This window comes from Paramormyrops kingsleyae, chromosome 4 (assembly GCF_048594095.1).
Source record: "Paramormyrops kingsleyae isolate MSU_618 chromosome 4, PKINGS_0.4, whole genome shotgun sequence".
Taxonomy (NCBI): Eukaryota; Metazoa; Chordata; class Actinopteri; order Osteoglossiformes; family Mormyridae; genus Paramormyrops; species Paramormyrops kingsleyae.
In genome coordinates this window covers 15,349,829-15,365,763 of record NC_132800.1, presented here as the reverse complement: position 1 = coordinate 15,365,763, position 15,935 = coordinate 15,349,829, and the positions used below count along the sequence as shown (strand labels likewise).

Sequence of the window (15,935 nt, the reverse complement as noted above, 5' to 3'; positions counted from 1 at the left end):
CCCTCTCTGTTGCTGATTTCTATAACCAGTCCCTGAGCAGTCTTCTGGACTTCCACGCGCCCTTAACATCCAGGTCTGTCTCATTCTCGTGCTCAGCACCTTGGTACACCTGCGAGCTGCGAGAAATGAAGGCGGCTGGGCGTGTCCTGGAGAGGCGGCTCAAGGCTTCTGGGCTGACTGTCCACAAACAGGCTTACAGGGAACACAAGAGGGCGTATGCAGAAGCTCTGAAGGTTGCTCAGTCGAACATCATCAGCAACAGTTCCAGGAACTCCAAAAAACTTTTTTCAACTATAAATCACCTTCTAAAACCTCCTTCACCTGCCCACTCCGAGGCCACCGAGGAGAGGTGCAACATGTACATCAATTTCTTCAAACAAAAAGTTGATAACATCCGCTCACACCTCTCCACCACAGATATCCTGCCTCCTCCAACTATCGACCCACTGTCTGAGACTGTCCAGCCCCTTTGCTCCTTCTCTGCTACCACACGGGAAGAGGTGGAGGACGTCATCAGGAAAATGAAACCGTCAGCCAGTTCCCTGGACCCTTTCCCCTGAGCCCTGTTGAAGGCTAACATCTCTGCTGTATCTCCACTCATCACCAGGATCATAAACAACTCCCTCCTGGTTGGCCATATTCCTTCTGCATTAAAAACTGCTGTCATCAGACCTCTACTGAAAAAACCAACCCTGGATCCTGAAGTTCTCTCTAACTATAGGCCCATCTCCAATCTTCCATTTCTCTCTAAACTTCTGGAAAAAAACTGTTGCTGCACAACTTCATGATCACCTCGAACTAAATAACCTGTTTGAAAAGTTTCAGTCTGGTTTTCACCCTGGCCATAGCACTGAAACAGCCCTGGTCAGGGTCACCAATGACCTTCTGATGACAGCAGATACTGGTTCCCCCTCTCTACTCATCCACCTTGACCTGACAGCTGCTTTTGACACAATAGACCACAACATCCTCCTTCACCACCTGCAGTACACCATTGGACTCTCAGGAAATGTTCACAACTGGTTCACATCATACCTGACCGGCAGAATTGAGCATGTCACCCTTGGCAGTGCAAAATCTCACACCCACAACGTCACCTGTGGTGTCCCACAGGGCTCTGTGCTAGGCCCCATCCTTTTCACCATCTACATGCTCCCCCTTGGAAACATCATTAGCAGGCATGGTTTATCTTTTCATTGCTACAGTATGCCGATGACATTCAGCTTTACCTCAGGACTACCCCCATCTCCTCTACTGCCCCTCTGTCAGCATCCACACTGACTACCTGCCTGGAGGAGATAGAGGTGTGGATGAGGCTCAACTTCCTAAAGCTGAACAGTTCAAAAACTGAAACCATCTTAATTGGCACACCTCACCATCTCCGCTCTTCTACCATCACCAGTATCACTTTCTCTGGCCAAAACATCCTCCTTTCCACATCTGTCACCAATTTGGGTATTAAAATGGACCCTCAACTCACCTTTGACACCCACATCAAACACCTCTATAAGTCATCATTCTACCACCTCAAGAACATCGCCAAACTCCGCCCAACACTCAGCCTGGCAGATGCAGAGAAGCTCGTCCACGCCTTTGTCTCCTCCAGGCTGGATTACTGTAATGCACTCCTCATTGGGATTCCTGGCAAGAATATCCAGAGACTACAGTATATTCAGAACAGCGCTGCCAGGATCCTGATGAGGGTGCGGAAGCATGACCACATCACCCCCATCCTGAAAACCCTTCACTGGCTCCCTGTCCCACTCAGGATAGAGTACAAGGTCTCTCTCCTCACCCATCAGTGCATCTATGGACATGCTCCCCTTTACTTACGAGAACTCCTCACCCCCCATACCTCCTCACGCACCCTCCGCTCTGTACACACTAACACCCTCCAAGTCCCCAGAACCAAGCTCCGCAGCGTGGGTGATGGGGCTTTTTCATCTGTGGCGCCGAGGCTGTGGAACACCCTCCCTGACTACCTGAGAGCCCCACAGTCGACTGATGCTTTTAAACAAAACCTAAAAACTCATCTTTTTAGAAAGACATTTTCTTAAAATATTTTATAGATCCTCCTGTTTTATTTCTTTATTTTTACTCTGTAGCACTTTGAGATTGATAAAATATAAAGTGCAATACAAATAAAATTTATTATTATTATTATTATTATTATTATTATCACTGGCGTGCACAGATAGAGACGAGGTGGTGCTGAAGCACTTGCCCTTTTGCCCTCAGTCCAAAAAAGTGCCCTTTTGAAAGACGTGATTTTTTTTTTTTTTTTTAAAGCTGCGCGATTTAAAAAGGTGTGAAAATAATGGCTTGATTTGTGCCCCTTCTTCAAAGACACCCGAACCCTGTCGCTTTTTCACTGTCACCGTGTCACGTGAACACGCTTGCAGTTCATTTGTTGTGAGGCGTGTAGCAGCGGCATGACATAGGACTACTTGGAGTAGGCATAGTAGGCTAACTATAGCGACTGGGAGCCACGGCGGACAACACGGCAGCTCTTTCCCTTCCCAACCAGTCAGGTAACCCATGAATCGAGTGAAATTATTCTGTTTGCCCTCTAAGACCAACCTGCAATTGTTTTGTTGTGAAGTAGCCTATCAGAAACTGCACATGACAAACTTTGCCAGCTTGCCCCCTCCATCCATCCATATGGATAAACAAAAAAACGACACATTTAAAATGTAACCTAAACCATTTAGGCAACCCCACTCTCCATCAATTCCGACCTTTTTGCATACACTATTGAAAATATCACGTTATGCTATAGGCTACATGCCGTTAGGCAGAGGGCTCTTTTGAGCCCATTTTTCGTTACAAATTTTAGGATGATCTCACGGAAATCTGTGAATAAATACAAAGTTTTCAAACTGAAGTCAGTGACGGGAAGACATCACACTTTTTAGAGATGGAACTGCAGAAAAACCTAAAACCTTGACATGATTATGAATAATAGAATTATGGACGTTTCTCCGTTTTTGTGGATTAGCCTTTCCATAACTAACGTCAACTACTGGATACAGATTTTATCTTTTTGTGGTGTGATTTTTGATTTTTAGAGAATGTTTTGAAATAAAAGTCAAATTGCATTTAACCTGTGCGTTTTTTTTATTATAAAAAGAAAAGGTTTTCCACATATGCAAAAAGTGCCCTTTTTTCCCCCTGGAGCACTTGCCCCCCAAAATGTCTGTGCACGCCACTGATTATTATTACAAGCCATTTGCCTAAGATCCAATCAAAAGCTAAGGGAATCAGGAATGGCTTGGAATGGGCATTCCTGTACAGTATTAGCAAAAAGTCTTAGGCTGCTGAAGACAATTTTAGGTTTCAATTATTTATTTTTTTCTAGCAGATACTTTCATACAAATCGATTGAGAAAGTGGGATCAGCCAGTGCCTTCAGCAGCTGGGGTCAAGGGCCCAACAGCTCAACCAGCATGCCGACGCTGGGATTTGTACAGGCGGCATTCCAGGTCAACATGACTCTCAGATCACTGCTTTCGACAAAAGTGCCTGCTAAATGTGTAAATCTACCAAGCAAAACGCTTTGCAGTACGGGTTGGCGGTAGAGAGAGAAGTTAGCCTGCAAGTTTATATAGGCAGATCCTTAAGTCTGTCTTTAAGCTGAATTCGTAGGTAAGTCAGAATAATAATACCATACATTATAATTATACAGTAATAATAAAATTAGCTACATACGGTACAGTACTGTACTGTACCTCGAGCCGGCAAACTGCCGAAGCCGTGCAATGTTTTCACAAGTGTCACAAATTAGTGTGTTCATTCATTATTACAGTTGTATTTAAGGGGAATTTTTGACATAACAGGCTTTATGGCAGTTTGTTCGTAGGTACGAGGAGGCCATTAAGTCAGACATTCGTGATCCGGGGACTGCCTGCAGTTGCAAACTACAGCTTTTACATTATTCATTGAGCAGATGCTTTTATCCGAAGCAGCGTACATTTCGGGAAGCAGTTCTTGGAGTAAGCGGGGGTTAAGTGCCTTGTGCAAGGGCCCATCGGTGACATCACTCGTCTTCGAACCGGTAACTTTCCGATCATCGGTAAAGGGTTCAAATCCACTGGACCGCACACTGTTAAAGATTTTAACAATGTTATATAACAGCAAAGTACACAAGTTCAACTATTTTGAACCAGTCCAGTTACTGGTGTAGTACAGCTGCCATTAGGAAGCCAAAGAATTGCTTGGGGAACAATGAAAGCATTTTGGCACCAGCTGGAAATGACTGGAAATAGCCCACAGTTGTTCTTCCTGTTTAAGTGCATCATTCACTGGCACCGTAGCGTGTTGCGATTTCAACCGTCTTCCGAACCCATTTTGTCACACGCCACACCAGGGCCGGCCCAAGGCACAAGCGAATCAAGCGGCTGCATTATGATCAGGGGCCACCAGGGGGCCTCCTCATCTGAGCAGCCTATCAGAGAAGGAAGGGAGATGACTAATGACAATTAGGTTAATCAAATGTCAATCAGGGCCCCGGAACGGGTTGGAGTGGCCCCTGCATTACGCCGCCATCTTAATACCGCTTTTCCTGGTGAGGATTTGGGGATGCTTGAGGCCATACTTTTTTTTGACCATTGGTTTCTGTTTGCAGATCCCAGTCGGCTGTAGAGCCCGGAACACTGAAGGCGAAGGGGAGGGACGATGACACAGCCCAACCCCTGCTGGCTCTGGACTGATGGGATGGCCAATGTCACCGTGACCCAGTTTGAGCTGCAGCAGAGTGCCCGTGACGATGTCGAGCGAACAGGACACTCAGTGTCACAGGGCAAATCACTCACAAGCCATTTACCTGATGTTGCCGACTCTGGCTGAGCAGAAGGCTACTAGTCCATCTATGTTTTATTACAAAGTTCGACGTGAAAAACCTTTTAAAAGCCAAGGTAGATTTGCCGCAGTGAACTCACCGTTTGCTACTGTAGATGCTAAGTTTCTCTTAAAAATAAAAGACAATTTCAAGGATAATACATATTTATCAGGATGTCAATCCTGACACCTCGAAATCTTAATCACAAGAACAAAAGAATGTATGTAAAATCCATTTGAAATGATGATATTCGTAAAGTGTATATAGAGGTTCGTAATTGCAAGTTGTACTATGAAAAGGACTTTGAAAAACTACAAAAAAAAGGATTCCAATAATACACAAAAAAAGATTTGCAATGTATTTCGGAATAATTTTAAGTACATCTTTTGTCATCTTCGCTCATTATTAAATAATAATGGCCTCTGATTTGTTGTACTTGCACTTGTTCAGTGTTTATCAGCAAACTCCTGAACCAAATGAACCAAAAATAATCTTCAACGTTTCAGCAGGGCGTAACCATCAAGTGCAAAACATGTCACAGTATGTGGACAGGAAAACTTGTGGAGAATATTATTAGTTTAAGGGCCCACATTTCACAGCCACGTCCCACACGTGCACAACTGCACATTTACCTGTTTAGGGCTGAGACAGTGTACGCCGCAGCAACAGATCTGTGGGTCTAGTTTCTAAGCAGGTGAAGACGAGATAAATTCAGGCAGACCCTGTCTTACCCAGACATAAGAAAAGAATTTGTGTTTTGGCCCTTCTTACCGAAGCAGCACACATATGAGTGTTCAGGTTGGTCAGGTCTTGACCAAAAGTATGACTCGTTCATGTGTGCTATGGTCAGAGGTGGAGATTTCAGGTCCAGAGAGTACAAATCCAGACCAGGATTTTGTTTCAACCAACCAGTTGAGTATAAAGAATCACAGTCACAGAGGACTCAACTGGTTGGTTGAAACAAAATCCTGGTCTGGATTTGTACTCTCTGGACCTGAAATCTCCACCTCTGGCTATGGTCCTCAGCATCTATCAGTAAACTAGGTCTTTGTAGTACAAAGAACTGTACTGATTAACCATAAGCCATATCCCACATGCAAAAATGACCAAAATCCTTACACCATTCTTAAAAAGTGGCCTTTCGGTTCACTGGTTCACTTTGTATTTTAATTTAGGCCAAAAGCATATGAAAGAAACCGGTGGAATAAAGTTTGCACTATAATTAAGATTCCTTATATATATACCAATAATAAAAGCCACAAGAACCAGTTGAAAATGAATATACTGAGGGTAAATAAATAAATAAAACAAAATCATCAAAAAGTGTGCAAGAGCGAACAGATTGTCCTTCATTTTAATAACAGAGCATGACGAGGTGATTAATGCACCGATGTTCCTCTCATCTCAATAATCTTCCGCCTTTAGCCACGAGACATCGGGGGGCGAAAAAGCAATTTGAGTGGCTGTCGGCAAACTCCTCCCCCCACAAAACAGCTGAACGAATTTCTATCAGAGTGGAAATACTTGCCCATCGGAGCGTGACTCTTCGAATCAGCTTTTACCTCCATTTTTCCTGTCTCGTCGTTGCGATATCGCCGCACCCGGAAGGCTTGGGGACGAGGCAAAGGTGGGCATGACCGCGCATTCTAACCAGCTGGTCCTAAAACAGACCCCCTCGGACCCATGATATTCAGGATATGAGACGCGCTTCGAGCAGATGTGCACTGCGATCAACAGCCAATCGGCATCCATGCCTTTCACTGTCATGGAAAGTGGGGGAGGGCAGGGGACGGGGCTCTGTGGGGTAGCGACCTGAGCCCATTACTGCAAGGTCACCGGTTCAGATCCAGCAGAGTAATGTCATTGGCAGATGCCGCGTTTTCCACCCTCCCCCAAAAGTTTAGTTATTGACTTAATTTGTGTTTGGAACATCTGAGATAGAGCAGGGGGTCCCAGAAACAACAAACCCGGCCCAGACCATTGGGCCCTTGAGCAAGGCTCTTAATCCCAATTGCTCCAGGGACTGACTCTGCTCTCTCAAATGTGCATCACTATGGCTTAAAACATCTGCTAAATGAAGCCTTTCTCTGCAGCCGAGACAGATCTACCGACAAACCCCATGAGCATTTCATACTGCATTGCTGACTCCACTGTACCACAGGGAGTCAATAATCTGAATGAATATTTCCCACGGACAACTTAGACTTATAATTCATCTTCACTTTCCGTCATACGCCAAAGGATTCGGGAGCTTTAAAAAGAGAGTAGGCCACACTCTCCATTTCGTTGGGCTTGAGCCGGTCAACCGTCATAGGAATGCAGCTGTATTTGGGAAACCTGGAGTATTTAAGAATGTATATCTCTGCGCTTCAAGGGATTCACTCCACAATACATCAAATGAAATGATTTATGAGGAATTACTCAAGCAAGTGCAGTAATTAGATAAACGTGATGGTGGTGGTGAGTTAATCTTTTACAGCTGTAATTGCTATTTAAAAAGCCTTTTGAAATAAGCAAATATAGTAAGGCCAACCCAACAGTTCAAATATGGAGCCAGGCCTGCATTGCGCTTTAAAAAAATAAATGCCACCCGAATGCTCCATGTCTTTTTCATCCAGTTCACTTTGCGGTCACACATTCATACTGGTCTGATGGCAGGATACTGGTCTGATGGAAGGGAGTACAGGACGGTGAGCCACACACTGAGGCAGGGCCCACTGAGCCCAAGGATGTCTTCTGAACTGTCTGTCTGCAACTGGTGTGATGTCAAGGGCGAGAGGCACTCTGCCAACAGCGGGGGGGGCATCCTACTGTGCAGGGGGACCTTCACTGAGCCTCTTTTCCACAGTCGGGGGACTAGTTTTTAGTTTTATTCATTTTTATTAATCAGCCAACAAAATGAACTGTCCCAAAATTAGCTAAAAAGCTACATTTCAAAACTACCACCACTTAATGATGCTATCTCCTCAGACGGGTGCACTGCAAATGAAAGTGTCCCCCCCCCACAAGCCCTCCTAGATGGTATGTGCCGTTGCTGGGCTTTAAGGGACCTCCCTCTAAGAGAGGAATGTATTGGGCCTGCATTGGTCTCCAGTTAGTCTTTGAATCCCACACACAGTGATACACCAGCCCTCCCAGCCATTGGTTCCCCCCCAAGCAGATCAGATGCATCACAGCCCCGAGAGACAGAGAGGGGGAGGGCATTACAGGTACTCTGCTGGTTCCCTGGGGGGGGGGGGCTTAATGTCCTGCTACTTTAAACAAATTGTGCTATTTTTGGGGGCAGAATTCAAGTAATTTAGCAACATCCAGCATAGGTTCCTGGTATGTACTGGTGGCGATACCACCAAACCACACATTTGTGGGGGGGGGGGGGGGGGGGGCATGAAGTTTGAGGGCCAAAAACAGCTGCTACACTTGGTTGTGGGGGGGAAGTAGTAATTTTTTTAACAAACCTGACCCACCTGGTATATTCTGGTTAAACACTGATAGCTGAATGGTATTACACTGCTAACCCAAGCCCGGTGCACTGTGCTCGTCTTCGGGCAGGATCCGGGCTCCGGGCTCCGGGCTGCAGGCTCCAGGCTCCAGGCTCTCCACAACCCACTACAGGAGAAGTGGGCTGGAAGTTGGACAGATGGACATTGTAACAAGGTACTAGAAGAAGATTTTTAACATTTCGTATAAACTCATACCCAGTCGTTTTGAAGACACACACTAAAATGTGTTCATGAATTTAGCTTGCATTTTCCCAAGAGATAAGACAAATGAGCATTTCAGCCCCCCCCCCCCCCACCCCACTCACATGGTTCATTCCATCTCTCTGTTATTCCTCCCACCTTGTGCAGGATAGCCCACAGAACTGCAGCTCCAGCAGAACCTGCCCAAGTCAGCTCCCATGGCGCCGGTATTAGCCTATTTCCAGCCCACCCGCTCTACGCCACGTGAATTATTGCCATAGAAACACACCATGTGACCAGGTAGAGTCATGCCACAGCACCAGCGCTCTCACTGAATTTATTTTAGGCCTATAGGCCTGAGAATCCAAAGGGAGGGGCATTTCATACAGTAATCATCCACTAAAACCCATTAAATACATTTACATTTGCTTATTCTGTGTTCTAAGTAATGCACAGAGGCCTTTATTACATTATACTAAATATTCCCCTGCAATTTGACTTGGCATAAATATTCATTAATTACCACTTGAATTCCATGTGCAATTGCTGCAGAATAACCACTTGTTATTCATTTACTGAATATCCATACTCTTGCCAGAACTTGCCAAACAACATATCCATAAACCCACAGCCACAACAAAACGCCAATAGCAGCACAATCAGAATAAATTCCAAAAAAAAAAAAAAGCAGCCAATGCAGAGAGAGCCTGTGACAACACAGCGTCTTCCCGGAATCTTCTCCCAAGTGGCTCACGGGGAAGGGCAGGAGAACAAGCCCCTTCCCGCATCCAGAAGCCATTTTCCATTGTTTCCTTAACCACTCTGCCACCTGCTGTCATCCAAGATGTACTGCTCACAAATGCACACGCTCGCTTTCTGTTCACGCCCCACACGGCTTCAAATCCAAGCTGCGCCTTTTACGAAAATTCTCAGATGACTCCGCTGTCGCCGGGTAGGACAGAATTCAGAATAGCGATATTATTTCAGAATAGCGATATGTTATTATTATTCTCCATTTCCTCTGTCCCATCTTGCTCTCCATGAGACACATATGTAGGTCAGAGCAAAGCTTGGGGGGGTGTCACAGCCCCCCAGGGGCAATCCAGCTTTTGCAGAAAGCTACTGGGTATGTTGTACCAGTCCAGAATATCCACCAAAGCCTGATCCAGAAACCATTAACCTGTAACCTTTATCAAAATCTTCCTCCTTATGTTTGGAGATTTTAGGCCAGCCTCTTCTTTTGGGGGGGGGGGGCATGTATGGCTCAGCTGGTTACCCCCCTGTGCCTGTGATCAGAACAGAAGATCATTGGTTCGATCCTTGGCAAAATCATTAAATCTGTTTGGCCCTTAACCGAACCCCCCCCCCCAAATGCTCCAAGGGGTGCCAGATGAATGGCTAGACCCTGCAATTTGACCCCAAACTACATTCTCACCTCTGATATACATGTGGACATCTGTGTGTGTGTTTATGTCTGATGAGGTATGTACCAATGTACCTGTGCTCATACTGGTGCAAATGTCAAATGTCAATAGGATAGTAGATAGTGACAACAGAAGAACGTGAAAATAAACAAAACCTTTATGGTAAGAAAAACCAACTTAACAGTTACTTGATGGTACCTTAGTGAGTATGGGGCATCTGAGTACCTTAGCATACCTTAGCAGTCAATACCAGAGACAGAGCATACTGGTTTATACAGTATATTCACAGCAAGCCTAGTATGTCTGGGTAAAAGGATGCCACCACTCCACCGTACAATGTAAACACCCCTAAGCAGCACTAATTATATCCTATACTACTATACCAGTCAGAGTGTGATGAGCTGGAAGCCTATCCCAGAATGCACAGGGGTCAGTGAGAGAGAGACACACAGGGGCGGTGGGTTTGAAACCTACAACCTGGGACGTGACAGGAAACCGTGCTGCTCCCTGAGACACCAGCCCACCCTTAAGCCAGCAGTGTATACATAAAGGGGGGGGGGGGGGGGGGGGCATTTTTACAATGAAAGTTGATTATTTATTTAAACATGCAGGTGACATTGTGGGAGAACACCCTCGAAGGGCAGGCTTAAGAAAGTTCTAGAAAGAAAACCATCAGAACCATCAGGATCCTGAGGAACACCTAAGAAAAAAAAAATGACAGCCAGTCAGTACAAAAATCACTCAAATACGATAATCTTCTCTCAGTTGTTAATGGCATCTTGACTTGATTTTAACCTGCACCCTGTTTTCTAAGGATTTAAACCCACACCCTCACCTCCTGGAATTTAAACCCATATCCCTAATCTCCTTAGCTCCTGAGAATTAAACCCACACCCCTTACTTCCTAGGATTCAAACCTACATCCATCACCTCAAATTTAATTCCCTCCCTCATTGGTGTGCTGCTTGCCCCCCCCCCCCGCCCCCATGTGTCATGTACATTAGAGAATACAGCAGGATGTGACCTTTGGGGTTAAAATGAAACTCATACATCTGGCCTGTACGTCACATTTGGCCCGCTGATCTAATTTTACTGGCCCGCAGTTTCATGTTTAAGTCTATGAAGATGGACACATTTTTGGTCACACATCTGTCTTTGAATTAATAATAAATATCTAGTAAATGGGCCTTGCTGAAGGGCCCATCAGTGAAACCACTCTGCTGACCCTGGGATTTGAACCTTTTGATCACAGGCACAGCATCCTAACCTCCGGAGCAGACCAGCTCAACAGGTGAATTCATTAGTGGATTCAACCGATAAAAAATACCTCACCTAAAGGATTATTAGGAACACCATACTAATACGGTGTTTGACCCCCTTTCGCCTTCAGAACTGCCTTAATTCTACGTGGCATTGATTCAACAAGGTGCTGAAAGCATTCTTTAGAAATGTTGGCCCATATTGATAGGATAGCATCTTGCAGTTGATGGAGATTTGTGGGATGCACATCCAGGGCACGAAGCTCCTGTTCCACCACATCCCAAAGATGCTCTATTGTGCTGAAATCTGGTGACTGTGGGGGCCATTTTAGTAACTCATTGTCATGTTCAAGAAACCAATTTGAAATGATTCGAGCTTTGTGACATGGTGCATTATCCTGCTGGAGGTAGCCATCAGAGGATGGGTACATGGTGGTCATAAAGGGATGGACATGGTCAGAAACAATGCTCAGGTAGGCCGTGGCATTTAAACGATGCCCAATTGGCACTAAGGGGCCTAAAGTGTGCCAAGAAAACATCCCCCACACCATTACACCACCACCACCAGCCTGTAACAAGGCATGATGGATCCATGTTCTCATTCTGTTTACGCCAAATTCTGACTCTACCATTTAAATGTCTCAACAGAAATCATCAGAGACTCATCAGACTAGGCAACATTTTTCCAGTCTTCAACGGTCCAATTTTGGTGAGCTCGTGCAAATTGTAGCCTCTTTTTCCTATTTGTAGTGGAGATGAGTGGTACCCGGTGGGGTCTTCTGCTGTTGTAGCCCATCCGCCTCAAGGTTGTGCGTGTTGTGGCTTCACAAATGCTTTGCTGCATACCTCGGTTGTAAGGAGTGGTTATTTCAGTCAAAGTTGCTCTTCTATCAGCTTGAATCAGTCGGCCCATTCTCCTCTGACCTCTAGCATCAACAAGGCATTTTCGCCCACAGGACTGCCGCATACTGGATGTTTTTCCCTTTGCACACCATTCTTTGTAAACCCTAGAAATGGTTGTGCGTGAAAATCCCAGTAACTGAGCAGATTGTGAAATACTCAGACCGGCCCGTCTGGCACCAACAACCATGCCACGCTCAAAATTGCTTAAATCACCTTTCTTTCCCATACTGACATTCAGTTTGGAGTTCAGGAGATTGTCTTGACCAGGACCACACCCCTAAATGCATTGAAGCAACTGCCATGTGATTGGTTGATTAGATAATTGCATAATGAGAAATTGAACAGGTGTTCCTAATAATCCTTTAGGTGAGTGTATAGTCACAACTTAACAGCCACTTCCGTCCGACGGGCTTCAAACCTAACCAAACTGGTGAGATGACAAAGGAAGCAGTTCATGTTAAAAACGTTTCTATGGGGCCCTCCGTGGGATTTGAATCTACAACTTTTCCAAATTCTATCCCCAATTAAGGGCAGCCTCTGTGCCTGTGATTAGAAGGTCTCCAGTTTGAGCCTGACCTCTGCATTTCTGTGGGTCCTTCAGCAAGGCCCTTAAACCCCCAGCTCCCTGGGCACCACTATGGGTGGCTGCCCTTTGCGACCAGCTCTTACCTAAAGAGAGCAAGTTGGGGGAGGTGTTTAAAAAAAAATAAAGGGGAGAGAATTTCCCCATGGGGATCAATAAAGTATCCATTATTATTACCCAGTAAGCTAGCAAAGCCAGTGCGCACCTCTCCTAACATGAGCAGCTATGAGCAGCTCCAGAATACACTGCTTGCCAGGTCCCAGAGTTCCGTTCTGAACACTAGGCCTGAACAGCATTTCCCTTAATGGTTTAAAAAAAAAAACTCACAAACGGGAGTGGGTTCAACATGAACAAAGTGGTTCTTCATTTTCCAATTAAGTTAATCTTTCTTTTCAGTCATTCATGATCAAATTGTTGCCATTTTGCACTGATTGATGTTGCCTCACGGTGAAGGAAAAATCCAGCAATATTAGTCTGAACGATTTTCATGGCAGCACAGAAAAGCAAGAACATTCCAAGCGTGGGGCAGATCCCACGTGACGCTGAATAATGGAGGTAAAGCTCGCTGCCTCGGCCGCACATCGCTGAATGTGCAGAAGGTACCAGAACAAAACAATACACTACTAATAGCAGCCCCTTTTCACGCATCATAAGGCCACAGCCTGGACTGATGGAAATACCAGCTTTGTGACTCCACATGCCCCAGGACAGGGTGCAGACGACGACCAAGAGCTTGTCTCACCCCCTTCAAATGAATTTCTTTCTCAGACCACTTACTACAATGTTTCCCAAACCAGTCCTCGGGGAACCCTGGACAGTCCACGTTTTTGCACCCTCCCAGCTCCTAGCCAATCAGGAACACCGAATACCTGGTACAGGTGCGCTGGGAGCTGAGAGGAAGCAAAAACGTGGACTGTCCGGGGTTCCCCGAGGACTGGGTTGGGAAACACTGACTTACTCAATCTCTCTACCTCCCCGATCAAACAAATTCAGCGACTCTCTTGGCACATTTTACAGCATAAAGAGAGTTTAAAAACCGGCCAGACGCAGATATTTCTTAAAGAGCATCGGCATCTTGAGGTGAAGGCTGGTCTCCTCATTCCCAGACAATGACGGAAAGCTTCACGACATTTAGCAGAACATACATTCGAGGTCACCCACCACATAAAGACAAGTAACATAATGAGCCCTTTTCAAAGGGTAACATTTCATCACCACTTACTAGTCCCATAAAATAAAACCTACATATTTCAATTTGGAAGTTCAGAGTTAAAAAAAAAGCATCCTTTATTTTTATACACAATCATTTTTGGCATTTTTCACATTAACGGTTTGGCAGCTATTCCACCATCTCTGTTTCCTGGGTTTTTGTGACAATGGACTAAAAATGGTAACCGGTTTTGGTTAATGTGCTATACGTTTGGTTAATGTGCTATACCTGTTTCGGTAATGAGCAGATGGCAGGAGAGGAATGTGTCACGAGGGGCTGCGATGGATTATTTGAGCTGTCATGTGATAAATAAAATACAACATTATCTGACATCCACAAAATTTTAAGTAGTGTTGTTTGACAAGACAATACAGCAGTATATAATACAATGAAGTGTTATGTGAAGAAGGACTTACCCTGCTAAATGCTAATGCTAAGCTGAGGACCTTCTTCCCCATTAGAACAAACCTAGCAAGAAGCCTTTAAAACAAGCGGCACCATGAACTATCACGGTCTTAACGGCATTATTAATCACTTTCTGCTGGGAATGAATCTTGTTTACTCAAAACACAGATTTCTATAAAGTGACCGCGACGTGTCTTTGTTCAGGCAAAAACGGGTTGGCGAATGAACGACGCCTAAAGATTGAAGTCGGGTGCATGTCAACCAGAGTGAAAGAAACCACAGGGGAACAAAAAAACACGTGCAGACATTGGGATCTCTCTGGAGCTTTGGATCGCTCGCAGCGCGTTCTGATGAGCTGTATCTGCAGTCGGCAGGAGGTTTGGTGGCGGGAGGGAGGCATCCGCAAAAAGTCACCTTGCAGACTCTCCAAGTGGCCATTTCCAGGGCTACAGATTGGACAGGATTCCCAGCTAAGAGTCAGAACAAAATCATGACGGAATCCTGCCGTGCTGAGCGCCGATGCTGCCCCTATAAACTCTCCGGCCAGCTTGTATTTCAGCAGGATGCTTCCATTGTGCTCATTTCCTTTTCAGACATATTGACCTGCTTCTAAAGTAACAAAACAAAAAAATAAAAAAAATAATAAGAAATCAGCGAAGCATCCAATTGTCAACGTGGCCTGCCAGTTTTCTCCTGTGCCTCGGGCTTCCATCAGAGGAAGGTTGTAAGACAGTGGTACCTTTGATTTTCTCTGCTGGGGTAAAGAGATATTCCTATCTAAATATGCAAAACAATAGCCAGTGGTCTGCAGTCAGTGGTCGGCCCGAAGTCCTGGCGTCCCGCCCTGTTATATCGGTGAAAGCGTCTGCCTTTGATACTGGGTCAGCTCTGGGTGCCACACGTCTACGATGAAGATCAGTCGGTAGCTGTCCGCATCCTGCCACACTTCATGCTCGAAGGAGTCGTCAAAGATGAGGATCCTGCCCTCCTCCCAGTTCCTGTGGGAAATGACAGACGGAGATTTACTCAAACAATCAGGACACCCTGGATGGGGCAGGACACAGACTACAAAGAATCAGAGATTTGCCTTAACGGCATGTTTTGGGACTTTTTTGGAGGAAACCTACACAAACTGGGGAACATTCCAAGCAAACTCCACACGCACAGAGCCGACAGGAAGTGGGTTTTAAGCCCACAAACCTTCAGGTGTGAGGTTCCAACACTTGTTAGTGTAAAGTAAGCCACTGCACCTCAGCAGTGCACTTTAAGTACAACGCAGTGGCGGTTTTACCAGCACATAAACTGCAAATTTGTTGTTGGCCACAAACAGTCACTCCACTAAATATTAAACACATTCCACACTTAGGAGATGCCGAAGCAGCATGTTTTGCTAATTAACCATGATCTTCTGAGCCCCAAAGTGACTCGTTGAGAGAGGCCCCAGACCCAATCCCAGGCAGCACAGGGCACAAGGCTGTGGGCATGCTGGATGGGATGCCAGTCCATCCCAAAGCATACGGACACATCTATGAGCTAGAGAAAATTAAACCTGCAGTGATACAGCAGGAGGTAATGAGAGTGTTTCATACTAATGTCTGCTTTCCACTGCACAGTGTCTGAAGATCATAATGAAGT

At 45.4% G+C, this 15,935-nt stretch overlaps 2 protein-coding genes across 15 annotated transcripts in view; one reads left to right on the top strand and one right to left on the bottom strand.

Moving 5' to 3' along the window:
• Nucleotides 1-5,262, top strand: part of LOC111847214 (clavesin-1) — a 30,081-nt gene extending 24,819 nt beyond the window's left edge. The window contains exon 6 of the mRNA XM_023818194.2: nt 4,624-5,262. Coding sequence (XP_023673962.1) covers nt 4,624-4,708 — 85 coding nt within the window. The 3' untranslated portion in view covers nt 4,709-5,262. The remainder of the gene's footprint in view (nt 1-4,623) is intronic.
• Nucleotides 5,263-13,947: 8,685 nt separating this feature from the next.
• Nucleotides 13,948-15,935, bottom strand: part of unm_hu7910 (un-named hu7910) — a 51,524-nt gene continuing 49,536 nt past the window's right edge. For all 14 annotated transcript variants that reach the window (XM_072710759.1, XM_072710748.1, XM_072710750.1 and 11 more), the window contains one exon: nt 13,948-15,298. In XM_072710759.1, coding sequence (XP_072566860.1) covers nt 15,148-15,298 — 151 coding nt within the window. In that variant the 3' untranslated portion in view covers nt 13,948-15,147. The remainder of the gene's footprint in view (nt 15,299-15,935) is intronic.